This window comes from Calliphora vicina, chromosome 2, assembly GCF_958450345.1.
Source record: "Calliphora vicina chromosome 2, idCalVici1.1, whole genome shotgun sequence".
Lineage (NCBI taxonomy): Eukaryota > Metazoa > Arthropoda > Insecta > Diptera > Calliphoridae > Calliphora > Calliphora vicina.
In genome coordinates this window covers 77,040,920-77,054,739 of record NC_088781.1, presented here as the reverse complement: position 1 = coordinate 77,054,739, position 13,820 = coordinate 77,040,920, and the positions used below count along the sequence as shown (strand labels likewise).

The 13,820-nt window shown below is 35.3% G+C and overlaps 1 protein-coding gene across 1 annotated transcript in view; it reads right to left on the bottom strand.

Annotated features, from left to right (window-relative positions):
- Positions 1-13,820, bottom strand: part of Cnot4 (CCR4-NOT transcription complex subunit 4) — a 391,020-nt gene that overhangs the window by 30,428 nt on the left and 346,772 nt on the right. Inside the window, exons 15-16 of the mRNA XM_065499894.1 lie at positions 13,320-13,754; positions 13,054-13,206 (exon numbers count right to left, since the gene is read on the bottom strand). Of these exons, the coding sequence (XP_065355966.1) occupies positions 13,054-13,206; positions 13,320-13,754 (588 nt within the window). The remainder of the gene's footprint in view (positions 1-13,053; positions 13,207-13,319; positions 13,755-13,820) is intronic.

The following is a 13,820-nucleotide window of genomic DNA, read 5'->3' as shown; positions in this document are numbered from 1 at the left end:
GTTCAACAGAATGGTTCAAACTGTTTTTTTCTGGTGGAAGTGGAAAGACCTTCCTAAGCGTGTTCAGGTGAAAGGGTGACATAGTATTGCCTGTACCATTGACAGGAATAGCGACAAATCTTTAGAAATGAGGACGGGGACTGTTAACGGGGACTTAAATTTCAAGTATGAGAGCAAATACAAATGATGTCTAACAAATTAGAAAAAGCCAAACTTATAATATGGGACAAGACAACAGCCGGGCACTTAATGCTGTTGATAAATTATTAAACAAATTACTTTTGAGGCAAGGTCTTGCTGCTTAGATGTGATTTTCGCCAATGTTTGTCTGTGGTGCCACATGTTCAGAGGGCTTCTGTTGTACAAACTTCATTGAAGTACTCAGTTCTCTAGTCAAACTTTAAAATTTTACCACTAAAAACCAACATCCGAGCAGTGGACACGACATACAGAGATTGGCTTTTAAAAATGGTCAATGAAAAACTAACATCGGAGTTTGGAGAAGATATTATTGAAATTCCTAATGAAATGATGGTTCAAGACTCAATTGTAAAGAGCATTTTTGGTGAAAAATTGAATTCTTCTACAGTAGGAAAGTATTCAAAATCTGCCATTCTTTGCCCTAGAAATGATGAATTTTGTCAAATTAACGAGGAGGTGTTAAACATTTTAGAGGGCGAGCGTTCCACATACTTGAGTATTGACACAGTAGAATGTGATAGCATAGCCGAAAGAGAAAATTATCCGGTGGTATTTTTGAACAGCCTTTGACCATCTGGTATGCCGCCTCATAAAATAAACCTCAAGGTCGGTGCTATTGTAATGCTTCTGCGGAATTTAAATTCGACTCTGTAATGTCACAAGATTGCAGGTTACCAAACTTTCGAAAAACCTCATATGTGGAAATATCCTGACAGGCACTGCCGAAGGAAGTCCCGCATTTATCCCGAGGATTGATCTGGCTCCTATTAATCCAGACCACCCGTTCGTTTTGCACAGAACACAATTCCCCATAAGGCTGGCATTTTCCATAACAATAAATAAAGCTCAACGTCGGACGTTGGAAAATGTGGGGATCTATCGGTCTAAATCAGTTTTTAGCCATGGCCAAATGTATGTTGTATTTTCTAGAGCAAGATCCCCATATGAAGTTAGTGTGAAAGTGATTCAAGAAGATGGGAAGCAGGGTATGCTTCGTAAGGGCAGTTCCACAGTATTCTCAAAGAATATTGTCTATATATTTGGCTTAAATCGAAGTAACTAAAGGAAATTAAGTCAATTTCAGTTATTACTTTTTGTTATGAATGATTTTGTCAATTAGGCTTATTTGTTTGTAAATTAAAATGGGTATTTCATTCTATAAAGAATTTATTTATTAAAGAAATAAAATATTTCTTCCTTACATTTTTTTATTTATTAAAACTTGTTTGGAGTTTTCGACTTTGAATATTTGCCTGGCATGGACAGGCTTTTCAACTAATTGCGATATATTTTGTAAGTGTATCGCACAAATGTGTGAAAAGAGAGCTCTTTTGGTTGATTTTTTTCAATGACCTTCCTTTCTATGTATTTATTACATATTGTTACGAAATTGTACTTGAATTCAAATATAACGATTTAAGGGCTGATTTAAAAGTAGCATAATGCTTTCAAATAACAGTGCTGTAATAGCAAACTGTAACATATCTGTGGGCATTATTAAATACAGGTAGGCTTCCATTTACGCGGTTTGTTGGGCCCAAAAAAATAGCGTGTAAATCAAATTCGCGTAAAACTAGGTTCTAATTTAGAACGAAATGCTTTTGTGGGGCCAATATTTTTTTATTTCGCGTAAAACAATACATCAGTCACATAACAAAAAAGAAATTGGGACCTAAAAATCGCGTTAAATATAAAACACACATGTACATACATACATACATACATTCGTACATACATACACCCTGCAGTTAATTGCACTAGTTCCGCTACGTCGAATTCGTTGGCCACTAAGAACTACTACTAGTGAATTTTCAACCCACTCGCAACGTTATTGACTGGTGAATTTAACACGGGGATGTCATTGCAAGTGGCCGATTGGCACACTCTGCATAACACTTCACTATTATATTCAATAGTGAAAATACTCCAGCATTTGAGAAAAAAAATAAAAAATAAAATTTTCTGAGAGCGGGGTTGAACATATAACCTCTCGTTTTCTAGTCAAATGCTCTAACCACTAAACCACAGAGCTCTTATTTGTACTGCTCTCTAATTGTTATTAAGAATAACATGTGAGTCTACTCTCTATTTTTGCATTTTCTACATCATCACTGAGAATGAAAACACAAACGGCCACATTCAGCATTACATGTGGCCATCGAAGTGGTATGTTTTAGAAGATTTAATTTTCTTGAATTTATTTTCAAAAACTAAAGACAAATATCTGACTATTGTTTATTACTGAATATGCTGGTGAAATGTAGTGCAAATGATAACCATTTAACTACCACTTTAGCAGCCACATCGAACTAGTTAGTTGTAGAAGTAATAATATAGCTAGTGCAAGGTTTCCAATTGGCACTTTTCAAACTGCTGGGTACATACATACATATCGTCTCCTTAAATAAAAGCGGACGTAACTACACACAAATTCAAAATCGAGTTATTGATTGATTGAACAATTGCCAAGAATACTCTATTATTATTGATTTTATAACGTATCCAGTAAAAACAATAAAAATGTAGTTACGTCCGTTTGAATTTAAGGCGACGATATATATTTTAAGTAAACTTATTTTATTTGTAATTCTAAAAACTTACAAAACAAAAGTAAAGTAAAAAAACTCAACTAAAAAAATTATTTCTTATCGAAAATTAAGGAAAAAATTTCAATTAAAAAAAAAAATATTCTAATACATAAAAGAGATCTAAACAAAAAATTCATAAAAATTAACGAAGTTTTCAAAAAAGAAATCTGTTATCTGCTTGTATTTTTTCATTTCTTGTTGCTTGTTGCCGCATTATATAAAAATCGTGTAAAAAAGTCGCGTATTTGTAAAAATGTTTGCTAATTTGAGTTCGCGTAAATAAAGTACAGCGTAAATGGAGGCTTACCTGTAAAAGCTTTCAGTTGATTTGATCGTAAGTTGGCAACGCTGTTTGCTGCGACCGTATATTCGAATACGAATATTCAGTTAAAGAACATTGTAGAAAGTACACCACAGATGGCGTATGTATTAGTAAGATCTAGAACATTCGAATTCTGACAGTTAAAGAACAATCTAGAGTGCAGATGGCAATGTTATAAATAGTGGCAGAGGTTGCAGTCGTGAGTCAGTTTATCAGAGACGCTTTTCGAATAAACATCAACTGAATGCCTTAAAGTGTGTTGTGTTTTTCAAGCAAATTCGTGTACATTATAAATTGAGTCTGTATTTCTGCGAATTTACAAACGTGTATAAAAAACATTGAGTGACTATTTAATTCTGTTGTTGTACATTTTTAAATAAATAAAGAGTTGTTACAATTTTTATGGCCATTATTACAACTTGCCTTTAAGTTCGAAATAGTAAAAGTTAACTTTAAGGGTAACTTTTTCTATTGCTTAAAGTTAACTTTTACTATTAGGAACTTAAAGGCAAGTTGTAATAATGGCCCTTAAACTACTAAACGGCTTTTATTTGCAATCAAAAGTATCCGGTTTATTTAAAGGAAATAAACCAACGTTTTGAAAAGGTTAAAACGTAACAATTGGTGTCAGAAGTGGGATTGCAAAATAATAAGCATGAAGTTTGAGGAACTAAAAGTTGAACAACTCAAGAAAGAATTGAGTTAGTTGGAGCTACCAACAGCAGGTGACAAGGCAGAATTGCAGAAGAGGCTGATAGACGAATTCAAGCGGCGTGATATTGACATCGGTGCTTACGAATTCGAGTATAAGGAAGAAATGGAAGTTTCTACACGTTCAGCAACAAGCAGCATGGATTTAAGCACAATGTTTGCGGCTATGATGGAAAAGATGGAAGGAATGCAAATGAAACTTCAAGAAACTTCTAAAGTAAACAACGAGAACCTGGAAGCGATATTGAACGAAAATTCTAGAGTCAACAATGAGAAATTATTATTTGAAGTTAAGGCTGAAGTTCAAATAATATTTAGATTTAAGACTTGAACAAATTATTGATAGTTCACATTATTTTGTGAAGATGCAATAAATAAAATATGAAATAAAAAAAGGCTGAAGTTCAAGAAACTTCTAGAGTCAACAATGAAAACTTATTAGCTGAAGTTCAATTCAACAGCGAGAAACGCCTAGCTGAAATGGAAGCGAAATTTCAAGAATCATCTAGATTCACAGACGAGAAAATTCAGGAAATATCTGAAGCTTTTAACAGCAGAGTGGATGGTATTGACAAGAAGGTGTCAGATTTAGAAAATGGTGTTGATCAAAAACTGCATCACCTAGAAACAAAGGTTAATAATCTTCAATGCCAAGATGGACCGGTTCGAATTATTCCAGAATCCTCTAGTAGAATAAAGGCCCCTAGTTTTGATGGCACCGCACCATTTAATGTGTTCAAGTTCCAGTTTGATACGGTTGTCATTAGAAACATGTGCAAAGACGAAGAAAAAGCTATCGAGTTGATTTTGCCCTTAAAAGGAAATGCAGCGGTAGTTCTTGAAAGCGTGCCAGTGAGTAACAAAAATTGTTATGATGACATAATGGAGGCGCTACAACGTAAGTACGGTGGCGAACATAAAAAAGAATAATACCGAATTGAATTGCGTGGTAGAGTGCAGAAAAAATTATTTCTTATCGAAAATTAAGGAAAAAATTTCAATTAAAAAAAAAAATATTCTAATACATAAAAGAGATCTAAACAAAAAATTCATAAAAATTAACGAAGTTTTCAAAAAAGAAATCTGTTATCTGCTTGTATTTTTTCATTTCTTGTTGCTTGTTGCCGCATTATATAAAAATCGTGTAAAAAAGTCGCGTATTTGTAAAAATGTTTGCTAATTTGAGTTCGCGTAAATAAAGTACAGCGTAAATGGAGGCTTACCTGTAAAAGCTTTCAGTTGATTTGATCGTAAGTTGGCAACGCTGTTTGCTGCGACCGTATATTCGAATACGAATATTCAGTTAAAGAACATTGTAGAAAGTACACCACAGATGGCGTATGTATTAGTAAGATCTAGAACATTCGAATTCTGACAGTTAAAGAACAATCTAGAGTGCAGATGGCAATGTTATAAATAGTGGCAGAGGTTGCAGTCGTGAGTCAGTTTATCAGAGACGCTTTTCGAATAAACATCAACTGAATGCCTTAAAGTGTGTTGTGTTTTTCAAGCAAATTCGTGTACATTATAAATTGAGTCTGTATTTCTGCGAATTTACAAACGTGTATAAAAAACATTGAGTGACTATTTAATTCTGTTGTTGTACATTTTTAAATAAATAAAGAGTTGTTACAATTTTTATGGCCATTATTACAACTTGCCTTTAAGTTCGAAATAGTAAAAGTTAACTTTAAGGGTAACTTTTTCTATTGCTTAAAGTTAACTTTTACTATTAGGAACTTAAAGGCAAGTTGTAATAATGGCCCTTAAACTACTAAACGGCTTTTATTTGCAATCAAAAGTATCCGGTTTATTTAAAGGAAATAAACCAACGTTTTGAAAAGGTTAAAACGTAACAATTGGTGTCAGAAGTGGGATTGCAAAATAATAAGCATGAAGTTTGAGGAACTAAAAGTTGAACAACTCAAGAAAGAATTGAGTTAGTTGGAGCTACCAACAGCAGGTGACAAGGCAGAATTGCAGAAGAGGCTGATAGACGAATTCAAGCGGCGTGATATTGACATCGGTGCTTACGAATTCGAGTATAAGGAAGAAATGGAAGTTTCTACACGTTCAGCAACAAGCAGCATGGATTTAAGCACAATGTTTGCGGCTATGATGGAAAAGATGGAAGGAATGCAAATGAAACTTCAAGAAACTTCTAAAGTAAACAACGAGAACCTGGAAGCGATATTGAACGAAAATTCTAGAGTCAACAATGAGAAATTATTATTTGAAGTTAAGGCTGAAGTTCAAATAATATTTAGATTTAAGACTTGAACAAATTATTGATAGTTCACATTATTTTGTGAAGATGCAATAAATAAAATATGAAATAAAAAAAGGCTGAAGTTCAAGAAACTTCTAGAGTCAACAATGAAAACTTATTAGCTGAAGTTCAATTCAACAGCGAGAAACGCCTAGCTGAAATGGAAGCGAAATTTCAAGAATCATCTAGATTCACAGACGAGAAAATTCAGGAAATATCTGAAGCTTTTAACAGCAGAGTGGATGGTATTGACAAGAAGGTGTCAGATTTAGAAAATGGTGTTGATCAAAAACTGCATCACCTAGAAACAAAGGTTAATAATCTTCAATGCCAAGATGGACCGGTTCGAATTATTCCAGAATCCTCTAGTAGAATAAAGGCCCCTAGTTTTGATGGCACCGCACCATTTAATGTGTTCAAGTTCCAGTTTGATACGGTTGTCATTAGAAACATGTGCAAAGACGAAGAAAAAGCTATCGAGTTGATTTTGCCCTTAAAAGGAAATGCAGCGGTAGTTCTTGAAAGCGTGCCAGTGAGTAACAAAAATTGTTATGATGACATAATGGAGGCGCTACAACGTAAGTACGGTGGCGAACATAAAAAAGAATAATACCGAATTGAATTGCGTGGTAGAGTGCAGAAACCCAATGAGATGCTACAAGATTTTGCATTGGAAATCGAGCGTTTGCTACAGCTTACTTATCCAGGGGAAAACAACCCACTTTTGGACCATATCAAGATAGAGGCATTCGCCAATGGCATTCGCGATCCTTAAATAAAACATGCGGTTTGTGCTACACCTAAACCATCATTTGCTGAAACAGTCTCATTTGCACTGGCGCAAGAAATGGCGAAAATAATTTCAAAGCCGCAAATATGCAAGGTGTGCAATATCGAGGTTGTTGCTGAAGATGAGAGAAATATAGTCGACGAATTAAAAAAGGTCTTGGAGGCGTTTAATGATAAGCATAGCAAAGCCAGAGTAAAATTTTATAATTGCGGTAAATCTGGTCATATTCAGCGAAACTGCAAAGCACCGAGAAAACGAACCAGATCTGTTTCGCCTCCAAGAAACAACCAGCCGTCAAATCATCAATCGTCACAAGAATCACCTTTAAACTAAAACGAGCTAGCACTATGGGGCAAGAGCTAGCTCCCACATCTGAGGGCCCCACAATCTCCATATCAGTAATGCAGCAGAAAAATAGCAATCTTACGGCTAGTGGATACATCAACGGTCAGAAGCACATTTTTACTATAGACACAGGAGCGCCGCAGTCCATCGTCAAGCCCGATTTAGTCAAAAACACAATTGAACCATTACGTGGGGTAAGTCTGCGCACAGCTACTGGGGAGCCAGCCACTGTCTATGGTAAAGTAAATGTATGAAAATGAAAAAGTCGTTAAGCCAAATTCCGAAATAGGTCGATGCACTTCAGCAGAGGCAGTAATCAATTGCGAGAAAAACCCGGAACCTGCCAATAAATCCACCGAGGAACACGATCTATTAGCGGAATATGGGTAGGATGATTAGCGCCGCCTGAAATAAGGTCAAACAGCTTCTGAAGAAACATACCTCGGTCTTCGCCTTAAAAAGTCAAAGCCAAGGTAGAACGGCAATTGTAAAGCATCAAATAAGCGATGCCCATAAAGCAGGCGCCCAGAAGCATTCATCTAGCAAAACGAAGAGGTGAAGGAGTTGGTTATTGAGCTCGCCTATTGTGTTATTAAAAAAGAAAGACGGCAGCACTAGGTTTTGCGTCGATTGTAGAAAGCTGAACGACGTTACCAAAAAAGACCGCCTGGACACATTAGCTGGAACAAAATGGTTCTCCACATTGGACTTGCAAAGTGGTTATTGGCAGGTAGAGATTGCAGAAAAAGACAAAAAGAGAAAACTGCGTTTAGTGCTAGTGATGGATTATGGCAGTTTAATGTGATGCCCTTTGGACTCTGCAATGCTCCAGCCACATTCGAGCGTTTAATGGAACATGTGTTGAAAGGACTTCACTGGAAGACATCCTTGGTGTACCTCGATGACATAATTGTCATGGGGAAGTCTTTCGATGAACACTTGAAAAACCTTGAAGAAGTCCTTAAACGAATAGCAGCGGCTGGACTAAAACTTAGCGTAAAGAAAGGTGTATTGTTCCAGAAAGAAGTTAAGTATTTAGGGCATCGCGTAACAGCAGACGGCATATCAACAGATGAGGATAAAATACGAGCCGTAAAGGACTGGCCTCGTCCGAGAAATCTTCACGAATTGCGCAGCTTTCTAGGCCTTTGCACGTACTACCGACGATTTGTACCGAATTTTGCCAGTGTTGCCGCAAGCCTACATGAGCCAACGCAGAAGTCGCGAGCGTTCCTGTGTAGTGAATCTCAAGATCAGGCATTCCTTCAGTTAAAGGAATTGTTGTGTACAGCACCAATTTTGGCATATCCCATCCCAGGGGCGAAGTTTGTGCTAGACAGCAATGCGAGTGGATACGGAATAGGCGGTGTGCTTTCGCAGGTGATCAACGGGACGGAAAAGGTCATAGGCTACTATAGCCGACTACTTTCCAAGCCTGAGAGAAATTACTGCGTAACGCGACGTGAACTCCTGGCAGTATTAGAGTGTGTGAAGCATTTCCACAAGTATTTGTATGGTCAGCACTTCCAACTGAGAACCGATCAGGTGGTTGTTGCAATTTAAACAACCTGAAGGGGAACTGGCTCGTTGGATTGAGCGGCTTCAGAGCTATGACTTTAGCATTGAACACAGGAAGGGTTTGAAACACGGCAATGCGGACTCGCTCTCAAGACGGCCTTGCAACCTGGAATGCAAGCATTGCGCAAAAGCCGAGGAAAAGGAATGTGTCATTGACGTTCGACTAATGCATATAGAGTCCAGTGCAGATTGGTCTGCATTGCAGAGAAATGACCCCATACTATCAACAATAATATCGGCAAAAGAAGAAGGCAGAAGGCCAGCCCGCAATGAAATATCGGCCGAAAGTCCACTGATGAAATCATATTGGGCCCTATGGAATAGTCTACAATTGTTAAATGGCTGCTTATACCGCATATGGGAAAGCGCTGACGGTAAAACAGTGACAAATCTAATTGTTGTACCATCCTCTAAAATAAACGAAGTAATGAAAGAGTTTCATGACGGTGTAGGTACTTTACTAATTATACTTTGTATTTTAAAATTATTTTCGATCAATATTTAAATTAAAAATTAAATATAATGTAAAAAATTAAATATAAATATATGTAAAAATAATTTGATAAATTTTCATTCGATTTAAAATTTTCAAACTATCTATTACATTTGTGTCATTAAATAAATTATTTTAATTTTTATAAATAAATGTGTCTTCATTTATAACGGTACCAGTGGTGGTCATCTTGGTGTTACAAAAACCTTAGAGAAGCTAAAACAACGTTTTTATTGGGTGGGTTGTCAGCAAGCAGTAGCCGATTGGGTAGCCAATTGTCCACAATGCATAGCAGCGAAGGGCCCAGTAAGAAGAAGTCGTGGACAACTTCAGCAGTATAACTCAGATGGATGTAGCAGGCCCTTTCCATGTCAGTGATGCTGGAAACCGTTACGTTCTAGTGGTTATGGATTATTTCAGCAAATGGCCAGAGGTATATGCAATACCCAATCAGGAAGCTAAAACGGTTATAAGCGTATTTATGAACAACTGGGTGTGTTCCACTGGAGTTGCACTCGGATCAGGGTAGAAATTTTGAACCCGCCGTATTCAAGGAAATGTGCGATTTATACGGAATAAGAAAAACCAGAACAACGCTACTGCATCCTCAATCTGATGGCATGGTCGAAAGATTCAATCGCACCCTGGAGGAATATTTAAGAAAAGTGGTCAGTGCACACCAGAAGGACTAGGGTGAACACATACCAAAATTTCTATTGGCATACAGGTCAGCTGTTCATGACTCGACCTCTCGAACACCTGCAAAAATTGTCTTCGGGACAGAACTCAAGTTGCCTGGTGATTTAGAATTCGGTATTAAGCCCTCATCAAATAATGAAAACACTTCCCAAGAGCAAGATGACCTTAACGAACTTCACGAATTCGTACGCAGACGAATAAAAATGACCAGCGACAAAATGAGTGGAGGGATTTAATGAAGGCCAACTTGTACTGCTGTATAACCCACAACGCAAGAAAGAACTGTCTCCCAAACTACAAACCCATTGGGGTGGACCATTCAAGGTGATTAACAAATTAAACGACGTGGTGTACAGAATATAGAAAGAAAAGAGCCCGAGATCTAAAATGAAGGTCGTACATCTAGCCGCCTATGGGAGAAGTGAATCTATGCCTATTCGGGACGAACAGGCTTAAGCGGGGGGCAGTGTTACGAAATTGTACTTGAATTCAAATATAACGATTTAAGGGCTGATTTAAAAGTAGCATAATGCTTTCAAATAACAGTGCTGTAATAGCAAACTGTAACATATCTGTGGGCATTATTAAATAAAAGCTTTCAGTTGATTTGATCGTAAGTTGGCAACGCTGCACAGTGGGGGATCTGAAAAAAAGGTGGAAATAAATCTGTAACTTCTAAACGAATAGCCCGATTTTAATAAAATTTCCCATGGCTATAGAGAAGGTGTCGATAAGTTTGAGCTTAATTTGGGCTTAAACAACCAAGGGGGGCCGAGCCACAATGCCCCAAAGTGGGGCACCTCGGGTATATCAAAAATTAAAAATGATGCCAAATTTTTGTTTGCGATCCGATTTGAAAGATTTTTATATATATGGAATGTACTAGACCTACAAAAAACATTGCTTTAGCCATATATTATCTTATAGTTTACGAGTTATTCGCATTTGAAAAGTAAAATTTTATTTTTTTTGCCTACCTTGGTCTGCCATTTTGCAACAACAAATTTATTAATAATCTTAAGAAAGAATTGTTAAAAAATATCTACTGAGTCAAAAGTATTTTTTTATTGCATTTTAAAATTTTAAATTTTCCAAAAAAATCAGCTATAATTTTTTATTCGCATATTTTTGAAAAAAGTCTTCAATAATTTTTTTAATTCTTAAAAATTTTGTACATTTTTGAAAAGAGGACATAATTTCCTACACGCTGATATATAATATGTATATCTTTTCTTTTCCGCTAGTCAAATTTATGGATTCAAAATCAACAACAAACAGAAAATTATAAAATGTTGCCGTTTTGTAATACAATTTATTGCACTGCCTTGCCGACTGCTGCATAACCAAATACCGGTGAACACTACAAGATGAAGCTAATTACTGTGAGTTATCTACTTTGAAGCCATTAATGAGACTAGCGGAAAAGAAAAGATATACATATTATATATCAGCGTGTAGGAAATTATGTCCTCTTTTCAAAAATGTACAACATTTTTAAGAACTAAAAAAAATTATTGAAGACTTTTTTCAAAAATATGCGAATAAAAAATTATAGCTGATTTTTTTGGAAAATTTAAAATTTTAAAACGCAATAAAAGTTTTGTTTATGAATCGTTTTTAATGAAATTTTACATTTATATAGAATCGTTCGATGCAAATCCAAAAGTGAAAAAGATATTTGTGAATTGTTAATGGCAATCCCACAATTCCCAAAAAACTTTCCAAAAATCCCAAAATTGTGATTTTTTTGATTTTTGGATCTATTGAAGGTACCAAGCTCGGGGCTATGAAATCCCTTTGCATGATATTGAAGAACAGATTGGGACATACAAAACTGGTCTTAATTTTTTGAAAGCAGCTATGCGATTTTAGAATATGTTGTCTAAAGTTGAAATTTACATAAAAAATAGGTCTACTTCGGAAGGCTCTGGACCACGCAATAATACGAATTTTGATATTATTTTGCTTTTATAATATTTCCCGAAATGTTATCTTTCAGAAAAATATAAACACATTATTTATTTTTTTTCCCATTTTCTGTATAATTTAAAATTAATGTAGGTACTTTTTTCGAAAAAAAATGGCGAAAAAACGACTTTTTTATTTTTTTTTAAATTTGTTAATTCAAAAAAAGATACTTCAAGAAAATCGGGAAAGAATTGGATCCGTTATTAGCAAAATGGCAGACCAAGGTAGGCAAAAAAAATAAAATTTTACTTTTCAAATGCGAATAACTCGTAAACTATAAGAGATAATATATGGCTAAAGCCATATATTATCTCTTATTATCTCTCTTATCTCGTCTAGTACATTCCATATATATAAAAATCTTTCAAATCGGATCGCAAACAAAAATTTGGCATAATTTTTAATTTTTGATATACCCGAGGTGCCCCACTTTGGGGCATTGTGGCTCGGCCCCCCCTTGGTTGTTTAAGCCCAAATTCAAAACTTATCGACACCTCCTCTATAGCGATGGGAAATTTTATTAAAATCGGGCTATTCGTTTAGAAGTTACAGATTTATTTCCACTTTTTTTTCAGATCCCCCACTGTGCGCTGTTTGCTGCATTGTAGAAAGTACACCAAATATGGCGTATGTATTAGTAAGATCTAGAATATTCGAATTTTGACAGTTAAAGAACAATCTAGAGTGCAGATGGGAGTGTTATAAATAGTAGCAGAGGTTGCAGTCGTTAGTGAGTTTATCAGAGACGCTTTTCAAATAAACATCAACTGAGTGCCTTAAAGTGTGTTGTGTTTTTCAAGTAAATTCGTGTACATTATAAATTGAGTCTGTATTTCTGCGAATTTACAAACGTGTATAAAAAAAATTGAGTGACTATTTAATTCTGTTGTTGTATATTTTTAAATAAATAAAGAGTTGTTACAATTTTTAAACTACCGGTTTATTTAAAGGAAATAAACCAGCGTTTTGAAAAGGTAACAATATTGAAAACGTAACAATATGCAAAAATATAAAAAATAGTTTTAAAATCAAACAACAAATGTTTAGCATAATTATAATAATACAGATTTTACAAGAATTGTGGTTTACCTGTTTGTTGCTGTTGTTGTGCCAATTGTTGTAAAAACAATTCTTGTTGCTGAGGCTGTATTTGAGGCGTCACTTGTGTTTGATGCGGAAAAGAAAATTGTCGAAATGAAAGTATTGCTGGATCCATAGCAGTCCAATCATTGCCAGTATAACCTAAAATAATAAATAAAACATTTTATCACGATAAATACGGATAAATAAGGATATTTAGAGAAAACTAATTTATACACATGTATGTATACAAGAAGTATTTTTTGTAAGCTTACCTTTCTGATTACCACCACTTGGCATTTGATTAGAATTAACTTGACGAATCTGTTGCTCATTAATGTGTTGCTGAAAGTTTCCTAAATGTGTACCCCAGGCGTTACTTGGAATTTGTAACTGTTGTTGGTGTTGAATATGTTGGGTAGCTGGAGCCGTATAGTTATTTGATAAATTCATAAAGGGCATGACCTTATTATTTTGTATTCTTGGAACGACACCATAACCGTTAAAGTTGTTAACATGATTAAATCCTGGAGGTGGCATGCGTGCACGTTGCATATATTCCATCATATGTTGTTGATGAGGTTGGTGTAAATTATTTGCCTGTTTATGAGGCATTAAATTCGAAGAAGTTGTCCCCACATTTTGCTGTTCCTCCTCATTTTCAATTAATTCAGCTAACGCTTTTTGAGTTTCAATAAACGGATCAAATCCTTAAATAAAATTGAAATTAAGATTTTTGATTTTTGTTAAAATTTTTTGATTATATACTCAAAACC